This window comes from Hemitrygon akajei, chromosome 7, assembly GCF_048418815.1.
Source record: "Hemitrygon akajei chromosome 7, sHemAka1.3, whole genome shotgun sequence".
NCBI lineage: Eukaryota > Metazoa > Chordata > Chondrichthyes > Myliobatiformes > Dasyatidae > Hemitrygon > Hemitrygon akajei.
The window spans coordinates 99067627-99086014 of NC_133130.1; the positions used below are offsets into that span (position 1 = coordinate 99067627).

The 18388-nt window shown below is 42.6% G+C and overlaps 1 protein-coding gene across 4 annotated transcripts in view; it reads right to left on the minus strand.

Moving 5' to 3' along the window:
* Positions 1-18388, minus strand: part of dzank1 (double zinc ribbon and ankyrin repeat domains 1) — a 137343-nt gene that overhangs the window by 89465 nt on the left and 29490 nt on the right. For all 4 annotated transcript variants that reach the window (XM_073051554.1, XM_073051553.1, XM_073051552.1 and 1 more), the window contains exons 8-11: positions 17109-17226; positions 11316-11429; positions 6531-6623; positions 2837-2959 (exon numbers count right to left, since the gene is read on the minus strand). In XM_073051554.1, coding sequence (XP_072907655.1) covers positions 2837-2959; positions 6531-6623; positions 11316-11429; positions 17109-17226 — 448 coding nt within the window. The remainder of the gene's footprint in view (positions 1-2836; positions 2960-6530; positions 6624-11315; positions 11430-17108; positions 17227-18388) is intronic.

Below are 18388 nucleotides of genomic sequence, written 5' to 3' on the forward strand. Positions count from 1 at the left end.
ATTGAGGAATGGGAAAGGTGTAGTAACACTTATAGGGGTGTATTATAGACCACCAAATGGGGAGCAAGAATTGGAGCAGCAAATTTGCAAGGAGATAGCAGATATTTGTAGTAAGCACAGGGTTGTGATTGTGGGAGATTTTAATTTTCCACACATAGACTAGGAAGCCCATACTGTAAAAGGGATGGATGGTTTGGAGTTTGTAAAATGTATGCAGGATAGTTTTTTGCAGCAATACATAGAGGTACCGACTAGAGAAGGGACAGTGTTGGATCTTCTGTTAGGGAATGAAATAGTTCAGGTGATGAAGGTAAGTGTTGGGGAGCACTTCGGGTCCAGTGATCACAATACCATTAGTCTCAATATAATTATGGAGAAGGATAGGACTGGACCCAAGGTTGAGATTTTTGATCGGAGAAAGGCTAACTTTGAGGAGATACAAAAGGATTTAGAAGGAGTGGATTGGGACAATTTGTTTTATGGGAAGGATGTAATAGAGAAATGGCGATCATTTAAAGGTGAAATTTTGAGGGTACAGAATCTTTATGTTCCTGTTAGGTTGAAAGGAAAGATTAGAAGTTTGAGAGAGCCATGGTTTTCAAGGGATATTGGAAACCTTGGTTAGGAAAAAGAGAGATATCTACAATAAGTATAGGCAGCATGGAGTAAATGAGGTGCTCGAGGAATATAAAGAATATAAGAAGAACCTTAAGAAAGAAATTAGAAAAGCTAAAAGAAGATACGAGGTTGTTTTGGCAAGTAAGGTGAAAATAAATCCGAAGGGTTTCTACAGTTATATTAATAGCAAAAGGATAGTGAGGGATAAAATTGGTCCCTTAGAGAATCAGAGTGGACAGCTATGTGTGGAGCAGAAAGAGATGGGGGAGATTTTGAACAACTTCTTTTCTTTGGTATTCACTAAGGAGAAGGATATTGAATTGTGTAAGGTAAAGGAAACAAGTAGGGAAGTTATGGAAACTATGACGATTAAAGATGAGGAAGTACTGGCGCTTTTAAAGAATATAAAAGTGGATAAATCTCTGGGTCCTGACAGGATATTCCCTAGGACCTTGAGGGAAGTTAATGTAGAAATAGCAGGGGCTCTGACAGAAATATTTCAAATGTCATTAGAAACGGGGATGGTGCCGGAGGATTGGCATATTGTTCATGTGGTTCCGTTGTTTAAAAAGGGTTCTAAGAGTAAACCTAGCAATTATAGGCCTGTCAGTTTGACGTCAGTGGTGGGTAAATTAATGGAAAGTATTCTTAGAGATGGCGCATATAATTATCTGGATAGACAGGGTCTGATTAGGAACAGTCAACATGGATTTGTGTGTGGAAGGTCATGTTTGACAAATCTTATTGAATTTTTTGAAGAGGTTACGAGGAAAGTTGACGAGGGTAAAGCAGTGGATGTTGTCTATATGGACTTCAGTAAGGCCTTTGACAAGGTTCCACACGGAAGGTTAGTTAGGAAGGTTCAATCGTTAAGTATTAATACTGAAGTAGTAAAATGGATTCAACAGTGGCTGGATGGGAGATGCCAGAGAGCAGTGGTGGATAACTGTTTGTCAGGTTGGAGGCCAGTGACTAGTGGTGTGCCTCAGGGATCTGTACTGGGTCCAATGTTGTTTGTCATATACATTAATGATCTGGATGATGGGGTAGTAAATTGGATTAGTAAGTATGCAGATGATACTAAGGTAGGTGGCATTGTGGATAATGAAGTAGGTTTTCAAAGCTTGTAGAGAGATTTAGGCCAGTTAGAAGAGTGGGCTGAACGATGGCAGATGGAGTTTAATGCTGATAAGTGTGAGGTGCTACATTTTGGTAGGAATAATCCAAATAGGACATACATGGTAAATGGTAGGGCATTGAAGAATGCAGTAGAACAGAGTGATCTAGGAATAATGGTGCATAGTTCCCTGAAGGTGGAATCTCATGTGGATAGGGTGGTGAAGAAAGTTTTTGGTAGGTTGGCCTTTATAAATCAGAGCACTGAGTATAGGAGTTGGGATGTAATGTTAAAATTGTACAAGGCATTGGTGAGGCCAAATTTGGAGTATTGTGTACAGTTCTGGTCACCGAATTGTAGGAAAGATAGCAATAAAATAGAGAGAGTACAGAGAAGATTTACTAGAATGTTACCTGGGTTTCAGCACCTAAGTTACAGGGAAAGGTTGAACAAGTTAGTTCTTTATTCTTTGGAGCATAGAAGGTTGAGGGGGGACTTGATAGAGGTATTTAAAATTATGAGGGGGATAGATAGAGTTGGCATGGATAGGCTTTTTCCATTGAGAGTAGGGGAGATTCAAACAAGAGGACATGAGTTGAGAGTTGGGGGCAAAAGTTTAAGGGTAACACGAGGGGGAATTTCTTTACTCAGAGAGTGGTAGCTGTGTGGAATGAGCTTCCAGTAGAAGTGGTAGAGGCAGGTTTGGTATTGTCATTTAAAGTAAAATTGGATAGGTATATGGACAGGAAAGGAATGGAGGGTTATGGGCTGAGTGCGGGTCAGTGGGACTAGGTGAGAGTAAGCGTTCGGCACGGACTAGCAGGGCCGAGATGGCCTGTTTCCGTGCTGTAATTGTTAATATATTATATGGTTATATCGTGACGAAGGGTCTCGGCCTGAAACTGTTCATTCCCCTCCACAGATGCTGCCTGACCTGCAGAGTTCTTCCAGGATTTTGTGTCATTCAAGTTTTCTTCCAGGATTTTAGGACTGCAAAAGTTTACAGGAGATATGGGACCAAAATTCAGCAAGCTTTAGGGCACCATTTTGTGGCAGTGTAAAATCTAACCAAGCAGATTGCTTCACTATTTTTATTCCTACCTTGGCTCCACACCAGTCACAGAATCGAGCGTCAGTATTGTTAACCCGACTGCATTTGGAACAAGATAATAACTTGCCTTCTTGACTTGGTAATGGTACAGCATGATCTCCACTAAGAAGTGGCTAATTTGGAAGGAGAAGAAAAATAATTGTTATCAAATTTAGCAACAATTTTAATGCAGCACAGAAAAAAAATTGCACCTTGTTTTTATCACTATGTAGAACAATGAATGTATAATTTCACATCCATATTATTGAGGCATAAGGAAGGGCTTGTAATTTTGCAGGTTTAGAAAACCTAGGAGTGATTGCAATTAATATAGAAAAGATTGAATGCCGCTAACATAGTGAAACTGTTCCTTTTGACGGGAGAAAGTGGACATAAAATCAGGCATCCAAAAGCAAAAAAAAACACAGGAGTTGCAATGCTGAAATAAAATCACAAAATGCTGAAAATATTCAGTGACTCAGATCATTAAATAATCATGAAAATTGGAGAAACAAAGTTGAAAAATTCAAGGATAATTGGAGCTTTTGTGATAGAAATTTTAAGAATTTTGAAAGACAAGGAGTATCAAGGGTAAATTAAATTGAGGTATATAACTGGACATAAATTGCAGCAGAGTTATGGTGCTGAATGACTCCTCTCTTCTATATTTGTCTCCCTTCAAGCAATACGATTTATTTTCAAGTGCCATTTGAGTTCATACTTACAAAAGGGAGGTATTTCAGTGGGTGGAACTGGAACTCTTCCACTCTGACACCCAAAATAAATTTCAAACATGCCCAGAGCAGGTTGAGAATAGAGGAATGCAATCTTTGCTCTGTCTTAATGATATGACTTTTCTGACCATCAGCAAATCATAAACCTGTTCTTTAAGGCTTTGTATCACTGTTCCACCCTTGGGAGATTGCTCATTTCTACCAGTGAATCCAATTTAGTTTGCATTGCTGAATGTGAAACAAGACAGGTCATGATATATTTTTGAAATTAAGATGTTTATATGCATATAAATAATAAGACTCAAATAACAGCAAACCTTGCTAAACAACTACACAACAAGGCTTGGTATAATTTACTTTTTTTTAAAATAATTTTGATGGCAAAATTTGGCATGGACATTTAGGTTTTAATTTAGATTTTTATCTATTTGTACTTTCAGGTACAGATCAAAGTTCTGAGAGTGAGACAGGCAATTTATAAATAATCCCGTATCATTAAAACCTAATAAAACTTCTGTAAAAAGGACAATCAACATTTCGACTTAAGACCCTTCAAATGGACTCTTCATTTCACTCTGCAGATGACACCTGACCCACTGAGTTCCTTTAGCAGTTTTCGTATTGTTCCAGATTCCAGCACCAGCAGCCTCGTCACCACTGAGCTCATTTGCATAGAATTACCAAAGCCATAAGACCATAAGATATAGGAGCAGAATTAGGCCATTTGGCCCATCTAGTCTACTCTGCTATTTCATCATTGCTGATCCATTTCCGTACAGCTCCAAATGCCTGCCTTCTTCCAATAACCCTTAATGTCCTGGCTAATCAAGAATCAATCGGCCTCTGGCTTAAATATACCCAATGACTTGGCCTCCACAGCCACCTCCAGAAATGAATTCCACAGATTTCACCACTCTCTGGCTAAAGAAATTCCTCCTCACCGCTGTTCTAAATGGACATCCGTCTATTCTGAGGCTGTGTCCTCTGGTCCTAGACTCCCCCAGTATAACAAACATCCTCTCCACATCCATTCTGAGGCCTTTCAACATTCAAAAGGTTTCAATTGAAAGATCATTAAAATAACCCCACAATACCTTCAGTCACCTCTTTCAGTACCCTGGTGTGTAGACCATCTAAGTCCAGATGACTTATCTATCTTCCAACCTTTCAGTTTCCCCAAGTAATGGCCATTGCACTCACTTCTGCCCCGCGGCACTCTCGAACTTCTGGTATACTGCCAGTGCCTTCCACAATATACACCATTTCCTTGTCTCACCCTACTACCTCTCCAGCATCATTTTCAGCAGTCCAATATCTTCTCTCACCCCTCTTTCACTCTCTATATATCTGAAGAAATTTTTAGTATCCTCTTTAATATTATTGGCTAGCTTAACTTCATATTTCAACTCCTCCCCCCAGACATTTTTTTGGTTGCCTTCTGTTGGTTTTTAAAAGTTTCCCAAACCTCTAATTTCCCACTAATTTTTGCTGTATTATATGCCCTTTCTTTGGCTTTTATGTTGGCTTTGACTTCCCTTGTCAGCCATGGTTGCGTCATCCCGCCTATAGAGTACTTTTTTGGGATGTAACCATCTTGCGCCTTCTGAATTGCTCCCAGACATCGCTGCTCCGCCATCATCCCTGCCAGTGTTCCCTTGCAATCATCTTTGGTCAGCTCCTCTCTTGTGCCTCAGTAATTCCCTTTGTAATACTTTAATACTGATATATCTGATGTTAGCTTCTCCCTCTCAAACTTCAGAATGAATTTTATCATATTATGTTAACTGGTTCCCAAGGGTTCCTTTACATTAAGCTTGCTAATCAAAAGCTAATCATGAAGGCAAATGGCATATTAGCTTAATAATTTGGTATAATTTTTAGGTTTTTGTAATTAAATTTATTCTTTTACTACTTTAAATCAGAACAGTTTCTGATATCTTTGACTTCAGAATCCATTGCTTAAGGCCTGTTTGAGCTGCAGACCTCACCAAATGGCAGGTATGAACAGTTAGCCGGGTTATTATGTCTTGGTAGTGACTTCAGGCCTCAGGCCTAACCCAAACATTTCTGTCCATTATCAGAGAGCCGCTGATACAGATATTGAGATTATTCTTGGGCCTACATTAGAGTGAAAAATCCAAGAATATTTGAATTCATGTAAAACCTTTCACAATCACAGGATGTTCTGAAATACCAGTGAAGTTTGTTTGCAACATTGTGCCGTTTGTAGGGTAGAAATGGAGGAACCATTGCACACACAGTGCTCCTTTCATTAGGTACACCTGCATCTGATTAGCCAATCACGTGGCAATAACTCAATCCATGCAGGCATGGTCAGGAGGTTCAGTTGTTCAGACCAAACATCAGAATGGGGAAGAAATCTGACCGTGGATGGGGTGGTTTGAGTATCTCAGAAACTGCTGATCTCCTGGGATTTTCACACACAACAGTCTCAAGTGTTGACAGAGAATGGTGTGAAAACAAAATAAAAATCCAGTAAGCAGCAGTTCTGTGGGTGAAAGCGCCTTGTTAATGAGAGAGGTCAGAGGAGAATGGCCAGAATGGTTCAAGCTGACAGGAAGGCAACAGTAACTCAAATAACCACAGTGGAGTGCAGAGGTGCATCTGTGAATGCACACATGTCGAACCTTGGTGAATGGGCTACAGCAGCTGAAGACCACGAACATACACTCATTGGCCACTTTATTAGGTACAAGAGGTATCCATGGTTGAACCAGCCATGAGATAATTGCCATGTATCTACTTTCTCAGGTGATAGTGATAGAGGAATATAGGCTACCACAACACAGAGCACCACCCTGCTTTTCTCTCAGTTACCTTCTAGGATCTGCTTTTTGGCCTGAGAGATCTAAATTTTCAACCCTGGAAAGATGGTATCTCCAACAGTTCAATGGCTAGCTGGAAAGTCACAAGTTTCTCAGTCTTATTAAATCAAATGGCAGTAACGTACCTTAGGAGAGTCCGACAGCTTGGTTTCACAGGTTACACAGTGCTGTATATTGGCTGGATTTCCCGTTCCACAAGATCGACAGATAATCTTGTCCTATTTAACATGCAGCATTGTTACATTGTGAAACTATCAGGTTCACCAGGTAGTCACACCTAGGCTGCCGGAGCAGGTCGTTGGGTGACAGTCCGAGGGGGGTAAGCAAAGGAGAGTAGACAGGTAGTGCAGAGCACCCCTGTAGCCATTCCCCTGAATAATAAGTTTACCGTCCTGGATGCTGTTGGTGAGAACGACCGACCAGGCAGGGCCTCTGGCACCGAATCTGACCCTGTGGTGCAGAAGGATGGGACGGAGAAGAGGAGAGCTGTTGTCATTGGAGACTCTATAGTCAGGGGGGCAGACAGGAGATTTTGTGGACGTGAGAAGGAAACCTGCATGGTTTGTTGCCTCCCGGGTGCCAGGGTCCGGGATGTCTCTGACTGGGTGCATGACATCCTGGTACGAGAGGGAAAGCAACCAGAAGTCGTGATACATGTTGGGACCAACGACATAGGCAGGAAGAGGGATGAGGTCCTGAAGTGGGAGTTTCAGGAACTAGACAGAAGCGTGGCATTCTCAGGATTGCTGCCAGTTCTACGTGATAGAGATGGTAAGAATTGGAGGAGATGGCAGTTGAATGCGTGGCTGAGGAGTTGGTGTAGGCGGCAGGGTTTTAGATTTTTGGATCATTGGGATCTTTTCTGGGGAAGGTGGGACTTGTACGGATTGGATGGGTTACACCTGAACTCGAGGGGGAGCAATATCCTTGCTGGTACGTTTGCTAGCATGGTTCGGGAGGGTTTAAACTAATTTGCAAGGGGGATGAGACCTGGAGCAGTGAAAGAAGTGCATGGAGTAAAGCCAGATCTAACATATAGAGAGGCTTTGAGGAAAGAGAAGCAGAATAAAGGGTGTAAAGATAGTAAGGTAGAAGGGCTAAAGTGTGTGTACTTCAATGCAAGAAGCATCAGGAACAAAAGTGATGAACTGAGAGCTTGGATACATACATGGAATTATGATGTAGTGGCCATTACGGAGACTTGGCTGGCACCAGGGCAGGAATGGATTCTCAATATTCCTGGATTTCAGTGCTTTAAAAGGGATAGAGAGGGGGGGAAGGGGAGGAGGGGTGTCATGACTGGTCAGGGATACTATTACAGGTGCAGAAAGGGTGGGTAACGTAGCAGGATCCTCTTTTGAGTCAGTATGGGTAGAAGTCAGGAACAGGAATGGAGCAGTTACTCTACTGGGGGTATTCTATATGCCCCCTGGTAGCAGCAGAGCTACCGAGGAGCAGACTGGGAGGCAGAGTTTGGAAAGGTGCAAAAATAACAGGGTTGTTATCATGGGTGACTTTAACTTCCCTAATATTGATTGGCACTTGATTAATTCCAAGGGTTTAGATGGGGCAGAGATTGTTAAGTGTGTCCAGAATGGATTCCTGTCACTGTATGTAGTCAGGCCGACTAGGGGGAATGTCATACCAGATCTAGTATTAGGTAACAAACCAGGTCAGGTCACAGATCTGTCAGTGAGTGAGCATCTGGGGGACAGTGATCACCGCTCCCTGACCTTTAGCATTATCATGGAAAAGGATAAAATCAGAGGACAGGAAAATTTTTAATTGGGGAAGGGCAAATTATGAGGCTATAAGGCTAGAACTTGCTGGTGTGAATTGGGATGATGTTTTTGCAGGGAAATGTACTATGGACATGTGGTCGATGTTTAAGGATCTCTTGCAGGATGTTAGGGATAAATTTGTCCTGGTGAGGAAGATAAAGAATGGTAGGATGAAGGAACCATGGGTGACAAGTGAGGTGGAAAATCTAGTCAGATGGAAGAAGGCGGCATACGTGAGGTTTAGGAAGCAAGGATCAGATGGGTCTATTGAGGAATATAGGGTAGCAAGAAAGGAGCTTAAGAAGGGGCTGAGAAGAGCAAGAACGAGACATGAGAAGGCCTTGGTGAGTAGGGTAAAGGAAAACCCCAAGGCAGTCTTCAATGATGTGAAGAACAAAAGGATGACAGGAGTGAAGGTAGGACCGATTAGAGATAAAAGTGGGAAGATGTGCCTGGAGGCTGTGGAAGTGAGCGAGGTCCTCAATGAATACTTCTCTTCGGTATTCACCACTGAGAGGGAACTTGATGATGGTGAGGACTATATGAGTGAGGTTGATGTTCTGGAGCATGTTGATATTAAGGGAGAGGAGGTTTTGGAGTTGTTAAAATACATTAGGACGGATAAGTCCCCGAGGCCTGACGGAATATTCCCCAGGCTGCTCCACGAGGTGAGGGAAGAGATTGCTGAACATCTGGCTAGGATTTTTATGTCCTCGTTGTCCACAGGAATGGTACCGGAGGATTGGAGGGAGGCGAATGTTGTCCCCTTGTTCAAAAAAGGTAGTAGGGATAGTCCAGGTAATTATAGATCAGTGAGCCTTACGTCTGTGGTGGAAAGCTGTTGGTAAAGATTCTTAGAGATAGGATCTATGGGCATTTAGAGAATCATGGTCTGACCAGGGACAGTCAGCATGGCTTTGTGAAGGGCAGATCGTGGCTAACAAGCCTGGTAGAGTTCTTTGAGGAGGTGACCAGGCATATAGATGAGGGTGGTGCAGTGGATGTGATCTACATGAATTTTAGTAAGGCATTTGACAAGGTTCCATACAGTAGGCTTATTCAGAAAGTCAGAAGGCATGGGATCCAGGGAAGTTTGGCCAGGTGGGTTCAGAATTGGCTTGCCTGCAGAAGGCAGAGGGTTGTGGTGGAGGGAGTACATTCAGATTGGAGGGTTGTGACTAGTGGTGTCCCACAAGGATCTGTTCTGGGACCTCTACTTTTTGTGATTTTTATTAATGACCTGGATGTGGGGGTAGAAGGGTGGGTTTGCAAGTTTGCAGACGACACAAAAGTTGGTGGTGTTGTAGATAGTGTAGAGGATTGTCAAAGATTGCAGAGAGACATTGATAGGATGCAGAAGTGGGCTGAGAAGTGGCAGATAGAGTTCAACCCAGAGAAGTGTGAGGTGGTACACTTTGGAAGGACAAACTCCAATGCAGAGTACAAAGTAAATAGCAGGATACTTGGTAGAGTGGAGGAGCAGAGGGATCTGGGGGTACATGTCCACAGATCCCTGAAAGTTGCCTCACAGGTAGATAGGGTAGTTAAGAAAGCTTATGGGGTGTTAGCTTTCATAAGTCAAGAGATAGAGTTTAAGAGACGCGATGTAATGATGCAGCTCTATAAAACTCTAGTTAGGTTACACTTGGAGTACTGAGTCCAGTTCTGGTCGCCTCAGTATAGGAAGGATGTGGAAGCATTGGAAAGGGGTACAGAGGAGATTTACCAGGATGCTGCCTGGTTTAGAGAGTATGGATTATGATCAGAGATTAAGTGAGCTAGGGCTTTGCTCTTTGGAGAGAAGGAGGATGAGAGGAGACATGATAGAGGTGTACAAGATATTAAGAGGAATAGACATAGTGGACAGCCAATGCCTCTTCCCCAGGGCACCACTGCTCAGTACAAGAGGACATAGCTTTAAGGTAAGGGGAGGGAAGTTCAAGGGGGATATTAGAGGAAGGTTTTTCACTCAGAGTGGTTGGTGCGTGGAATGCACTGCCTGAGTCAGTGGTGGAGGCAGATACACTAGTGAAGTTTAAGAGACTACTAGACAGGTATATGGAGGAATTTAAGGTGAGGGGTTATATCGGAGGCAGGGTTTGAGGGTCAACACAACATTGTGGGCCAAAGAGCCTGTAATGTGCTGTACTATTCTATGTTCTATGTACTATTCTATCTGCATAAACACCATAATCAGGATGTGCTGAGGGGCAACGGACCATATGATGGCACACGGCTATTTTCTTACCCTGAGTACATTTCATTTCAGGCCAAACCTGCTGTTTCGTGAAGGGAGACCTGTTCAACCCCCCAAACATTATTTAGGAGTAATGCTTAGGCAGCCAAAATAGCTCAGTTGGGAGAGTATTAGACTGAAGATCTAAAGGTCTCTGGTTCAATCCCAGGTTTCGAAACTGTGACTTATTAATTACAGGAAAGATATCAATAAGATTGAATGACTACAGAGAAAATTTACAAGGATGTTGTTGAGACATGAGTTAAAGGGAAAGGTTGAATAGGTTAGGGCTTTATTCCCTAGGATAGGAGAATGAGGGGAGATTTGAGAGAAGTATAGAAAATTAAGAGGGGTATAGCTAGGGTAGATGGAAGCAGGCTTTTCCCATTGATGTTGGGTGATACTAGATAGAGGCCCAAGTTAATGATGAAAGGTGAAATATTTAAGGGGCATATTTAAGTAGGAGCTTGTTCAGTCAGAGGGTAGTGCGAGTGTGGAATGAGCTGTCAGTGGAAGTGGTGGATGCAGGTTTGATATCAATATTTAAGAGAAGTCTGGATAAGAATGTGGATGGGAGGGGTATGGAGGGCTATGGTCTGGATGTGGGTCGACGGGACTAGGCAGAATAATAGTTTGGCACAGACTAGATGGGCCAAAGAGCCTTTTTCTATGCTGTAGTGTTCTATGACTCCAATAATTCTGACCATTTACTACCAGATGCATTACAACATGCACTACAATGTAACAGAAACTTGGTACCCAGCAGTTTTTTCTGCAATCTGTGACTAGAAACTCGGATACTGATTGAACAGCCCTCAAGCAATCCACACATACATCAGCACAGTTTGTTTTGAGTGAAAATTTCTTTCTTGTCAACTACAAGAGATGTTTACCTGGAGGTGGATGCTGGCCTGAGGCATCAGCTGAGGTGTTACAGGAGCCTCACACACAATGCACGTTGGAGTATTCAATGGGATCATTGTCTTGCATTCAACACAGAGCCCCATCTGTACATCAACACAAGACTTTATCAGGCTTTTGATAAGATGCTTCTATTCACGATGGGCAACTTAATCCAATAAATCCATTTTCCCCATTGTGGAACTGAGCATGTTTTTTTGAGTAAAAATACTCCTGAAGTTGTAAACTTGAAAAAGCCAAGATTGCTATAAAATACTCAGCTGATAGGTCAGCATCAGTGAGAGAACAGAGCTGATCCTGTGCATCAAAGACCTTATATCAGAACTGAAAGCATGAGAAAATGTATCTAAAGTTGTAATTAGGGGATGGGTGATGAAGACATCGGAGGGTGCTAACTGAAATTGTCAAGCTAACAATTGATTATAGAGCAATGCAGCATGGATATTGGCTTTTCAAGCCCAATGAATCCACGCCAACCACGGTGCCTACCCATCCAGCCCCAATTTCCTACGTTCAGTCCATATTCCTATAGACACTGCCACTGCATGTACCTATTTAAGTGCTCCTTAAATGACACTACTTTACCTGCCTCAAACACTTCCTCTGGCTGTTTGTTCCATATACTCAACACCCTCTGAAGAAAAACATTGCCCCTCAAGTCCCTTTTAAAGCTCTCTTCTCTCACCCTAAATCCAGATGCTCTATTTTAGGATTCTCTTCTCACAGAAAAGACCATCCACCCGAATGCACCTCGATCTTATAAACCTCTATAAGGAGCCCCTTCATTCTCCTACACTCCAAGGAACAACTACTTAGCCTGACCAAAGTCTCCCTAACCCTAGCACCATACTCTTAAATCTTTTCTGGACTCTTTCATTTTAACCATATCTTTCTCATAAGGACTCAACAAATCATGTTCTCTTTGCTTACTATTTGTTTTTTTTTTATTTGTACCGTTACTCTTTTTTTGCACATTGCTTGTTTGTCAGTCTTCGTGTGTAGTTTTTTCCTGGATTATGTTGTATTTCGTTGTCCTACTGTGAATGCCTCCAAGTAAATGAATCTCAGAGTCGTATATAGTAACTTTGATAATAAATTTAAAGTTTAAACTTTAAATAATGAATAACAAGGGTCCCAACACCACCTCTGCAGCATGCTACTAGTCACCAATCTCCATTCCGTGAAACAATCTTCACCCATGACCTTCTGTGTCCAACTTCAGCCAATTTTTAATCCATCTAATTAGCTCTTCCTGGATTCCACATGATGTGACCTTCCAGACCAGCTTACCACGTGGGACCTTGTTGAAGACCTTGCTGTGGTAAACTACGTATACCTGTCTGGACACGCCCCTCTGCTGACTGCTCCTGTGGCTCCTCCCACAGACCCCTGTATAAAGGCGGTTGGAGGCACTGCTCCCCCCTTCAGTCTCCAGAATGTTGTGTGGTGGTCTCTTGCAGCTAATAAAAGCCTATCGTTCGCCTCCCGTCTCCGAGAGTTATTGATGGTGCATCACTTGCTTAAGTCCATATACACAGCACCTGTTGCTCTAACCTCATCTACGTTTTTTTGTTGCTTCTAAAAAAAATCTAAAAGATTCATCAAGCACAACTTTCCATGCACAAACCATACTGACTGCTCCAGATTAGAGTCTGTCTATTGAAATGCTGGTAGATTCTGATCCTTAAAGTACCTTCTGGTAACTTCCCCACTACTGACGCCAGGCTGACTGGCTTGTAGCTCCCTATCTTGCCCTTGCTAGCCTTCTTAAACAATGGAACAACATTAGCCACTTTCCAGTCTTCGGGAATTTCATCAGTGGCTCATAATGAAGTAATCTGCAAGGTTCTCCATAATTTCTTCTCCAGCTCCCACAAAGTCCAAGGATGCATTCAGTCATGTCCTGAGCATCTATCCACTTTAAGATAGTTCTAAGCAAAATTCAAAGTAAATATATTATCAAAAGTAGTATATGTTACCAAATACCAACTTAAGATTCATTTTAGTGGGCAGTCACAAGAAAACAAATAAATAGAATAGAATCAAGGAAAAAGCTACGCACAACCAAAGACTGACAAATAACCAGACTGCAGAAGAAAACAAAGTGTACAAATAAAGTTAAATAAGTACATAAATAATACTGAGAACATGAGTTGTAGAGTCAAGGCTGCAAATACCTCTCCCTGGTAAGATGAATGTCCTGAGGCTGCCGTGAGAGCATCTGTCAGAAAGACCAATCTATGGAAGGCATCTAGCCCAGACAGTATACCTGACCAAGTACTGAAAACCCGTGCTAATCAACTGGCTGGTGTGTTTCCTGATAGTCTGAGGCAGTCTGAGGTACCCACCTGTTTCAAGCAGGCTTCAGTCATACCAGATCCCAAGAACATGGTAACCTGCCTCAATGACTATCATCCAGTAGCACTCTATGATGAAATGCTTCAAGCATTGAAGCATATCAAGTCCTGCCTAGAAATAACTTGGTAGGCAAAGTGGGGCAGATCCCCATCACAACAGATGCTATTTCATAGGCTCTTCACTCAGCTCTGGAACATCTGGACAGTGAAGATGCATACATCAGGATGCTCTTCATTGACTACAGCTCAGCATTCAACACTATCACCCTCATAAAACTCACCATTAAGCTCCAAAACCTGGGCCTCAGTACTTCCCTGTGCAATTGGATCCTTGATTTCCTCACTGCTGGACCCTGTTATTTTGGATTGGCAACATTTCCTCCACACTTACCATCAGCACAACTGCACTATAGGGCTGTGTGCTTATCCCGCCTGCTCTACTCTCTTTATACTTATGATTATCCCCCCAATGCCATAGTTTGCTGATGACACCACTGTTGTTGCGAATCGAAGGTGGTGACAAATCAGCATACAGGAAGGAGACTGAAAATCTGGTTGAATGGTGCCGCAACAACAAACTCTCTCAGCAAAACCAAAGAGCTGATTGTTGACTATAGGAGGAAGAAGCTGGAATCCAGAGCCAATCAACATTAGGGGAACTTCCAGCCCTTAACAGGCCTTTCTGATGCAAGAAGACCACGCCGCCCAATTACACCCACATGACCAATTAACCCACTAACTCTGTACATCGTTGGAACATGGGAGGAAACCGGAGCACCCGGAGGAATTTCAGGTGGTCACAGGGAGAACATACAAATTCCTTCATGGAAGACAGAGACGGGTATTGAACCAGGTCACTGGCTCTGCTATAGCCTTGTACTAACCACAGTGTTACCATGCCACCCTCGTCACTTTCAACTAGATAAAATATTTTGAATGAAACCCTTGAATGAGGATTAGAGCTTCACTCCAAAAACTTGTTCTAGTTGGAAATGCGGTGGAACACTGAGGACAAGATTGACTGTTGGAAATTGTATTTTCCACAGGAGGTAAAATAAATGACTGTAATACAAAGAGAAACCGAAGAGTTCTAGACACGTCTAACATTCATCCCTCAGCCAACAGCACTGAAAAGTTGCTCTTCATTATACAAGGGGTGATTGCTAAGTTCGTGGCCTAAGGTAGAATGAGTCAATTTTAGAAAATCTAGCGCATTTATTTTTCAACATAGTCCCCTCCTACATTTACACACTTAGTCCAGTGGACGTGGAGTATACAGATTCTTCTTTGTAGAAGTGGTCCACAGCAGGGTGATTGATAAGTTCGTGGCCTAAGGTAGAAGGAGATGAGTTATACAGCTCTCGTTACAGGTCAATTCTTTGAGTGATTATGCAGAAAGTTTGCAGTTAATAACTCATCTCCTACCTTAGGCCACAAACTTATCAATCACCCTTGCTGTGGACCACTTCTGGAGGTCCAAGACCCCCAACTTCTACAAAGAAGGGATCCATATACTTCATGACCACTGGACTAAGTGTGTAAATGTAGGAGAGGACTATGTTGAAAAATAAATGCGCTAGATTTTCTAAAATTGACTCCTTCTACCTTAGGCCATGAACTTATCAATCACCCCTCATATCATTAGTTATATGAACATATTTACACAAGTTAGTAGGGAAGTGGTGTTAGGTAAATTGAAGGGATTAAAGGCAAATAACTCCCCAGGGCCAGATGGTCTGCATCCCAGAGTGCTTAAGGAAGTAGCCCAAGAAATAGTGGGTGCATTAGTGATAATTTTTCAAAACTCCTTAGATTCTGGATTAGTTCCTGAGGATTGGAGGGTGGCTAATGTAACCCACTTTTTAAAAAAGGGAGAGAAAAACCGGGGAATTATAGACTGGTTAGTCTGACATCGGTGGTGGGGAAAATGCTAGAGTCGGTTATCAAAGATGTGATAACAGCACATTTGGAAAGAGGTGAAATCATCGGACAAAGTCAGCATGGATTTGTGAAAGGAAAATCATGTTTGACGAATCTTATAGAATTTTTTGAAGATGTAACTAGTAGAGTGGATAGGGGAGAGCCAGTGGATGTGGTATATTTAGATTTTCAAAAGGTTTTTGACAAGGTCCCACACAGGAGATTAGTGTGCAAACTTAAAGCACACGGTATTGGGGGTATGGTATTGATGTGGGTAGAGAATTGGTTGGCAGACAGGAAGCAAAGAGTGGGAGTAAACGGGACCTTTTCAGAATGGCAGGCAGTGACTAGTGGGGTACCGCAAGGCTCAGTGCTGGGACCCCAGTTGTTTACAATATAGATTAATGATTTAGACGAGGGAATTAAATGCAGCATCTCCAAGTTTGCAAATGACACGAAGCTGGGCGGCGGTGTTAGCTGTGAGGAGGAAGCTAAGAGGATGCAGGGTGACTTGGATAGGTTAGGTGAGTGGGCAAATTCATGGCAGATGCAATTTAATGTGGATAAATGTGAGGTTATCCACTTTGGTTGCAAGAACAGGAAAACAGATTATTATCTGAATGGTGGCCGATTAGGAAAAGGGGAGGTGCAACGAAACCTGGGTGTCATTGTACACCAGTCATTGAAGGTGGGCATACAGGTACAGCAGGCGGTGAAAAAGGCAAATGGTTTGTTGGCATTCATAGCAAAAAGATTTGAGTACAGGAGCAGGGAGGTTCTACTGCAGTTGTACAAGGCCTTGGTGAGACCGCACCTACAGTATTGTGTGAAGTTTTGGTCCCCTAATCTGAGGAAAGACATTCTTGCCATAGAGGGAGTACAAAGAAGGTTCACCAGATTGATTCCTGGGATGGCAGGACTTTCATATGAAGAAAGACTGGATCGACTAGGCTTATACTCACTGGAATTTAGAAGATTGAGGGGGGATCTTATTGAAACGTATAAAATTCTGAAGAGATTGTACAGGCTAGATGCAGGAAGATTGTTTCCGATGTTCGGGATGTCCAGAACGAGGGGTCACAGTTTAAGGATAAAGGGGAAGCCTTTTAGGACCGAGATGAGGAAAAACTTCTTCACACAGAGAGTGGTGAATCTGTGGAAATCTCTGCCACAGGAAACAGTTGAGGCCGGTTCATTGGCTATATTTAAGAGGAAGTTCGATATGGCCCTTGTGGCTAAAGGGATCGGGGGTATGGAGAGAAAGCAGGTACAGGGTTCTGAGTTGGATGATCAGCCATGATCATACTGAATGGTGGTGCAGGCTCAAAGGGCCGAATGGCTTACTCCTGCACCTATTTTCTATGTTTCTAAGTTAGCAGCCATGTTTCTTCCTCCACTCGAGGTATCCTGCAATCGTGTAGAGTGTTGATCAGTGCATGTTTGTGTTTCTACTGGCTGACGTAGATTCCGGTTTTAGCCGTTACCAACCTGAGCTCCTTCGGGAGGCAGAAGCCTGCGGCCTGGCACCGGGGGAACAGGGGAGCCACACTCCTGACAGAAACGTGCAAAGGGATCTGATGGGCGAGGAGCAAAGCAAGACACACACCTAAAACAAATTAAACCACAGTGAAAACTCAGGAGAGTCAAATAGGTGCCTTCCCCACCATCACTTATCATGAACAAACAAATTTAACCAGCTTATTAATATGCACCACCTCCAGCAGTGGTTCTTGGGTAACCTGCAGTTCATAATAAAAGGCAATGGTTTATAGACAACCAACAGTAGTGGAACCATTCATGGAGGATACACTGGCTAATGCAATGGTTCGTGGACATTGTAATGCTTTGTGATATCACAGAGCAAGTAGGTTATTGCCATCTGCACAAGTACAAGCACGTACTAGTGCAATGAGAACTTGCCTGAGCAGCTTCACAAGCAAATAGCAACAGAGACACGACGCTGACAAGAAAAACACAAATTTACAACAAATTATACAACAAAAGAACACAATTAGAACAAAAAAGCAAAATCTAATGTAGTGCAAAGAGGACATAGTGATACTATTCTGATGTAGTGCTTAAGGATGTGCAAATTAGTTCAAGAACCGAATGGTTGAAGGGAAGTAGCTGTTCTTGAACCTGGTGGTAGGCTTCTGTGTCCCCTGCACAGTTGTGGCCGTGAGAAGGCATGGCCCAAGTGGTAGAGATCTTTGACAACAGACATTGCATGATGGTGGATGGGATGTACCACCACACTGAACTGAGTTACTACTCTCTGCAGTTTCTTACATTCCTGCACATTTGAATTGCTGTACTAGATCATGATACAATCAGTCAGGATACTTCCAACAGTATGTCTGTAGAAATTTGTCAGTGTTCAGTGACATGCAGAACCTCATTATTACCACCCAAGCCATGCTCTCTTCTCACTGCTGCCATCAGGGGAAGGTACAGGAGCCTCAGGAGCCTACCACCAGGTTCAAGGACAGTTGTTACCCCACAACCATCAGGTTCTTGAACCAGATGCAATAACTTCACTGGCCCCATCACTGAACTGTTCCCATAATCTAGCAAATCACTTTCAAGGACTCTTCATCTCACATTCTCGATATTTATTGCTTGTTCATTTATTATTATGATTCCTTTTTTCCTTTTTCTTGTTGTATTTGCAGAGTTTGTTGCTTTTTATTTGCACATTGGTTGCTGTCTGTCCTGTTGTGTGCGGTCTTTCACTGATTCTATCGTGTTTCTTATATTTACTGTCAGTG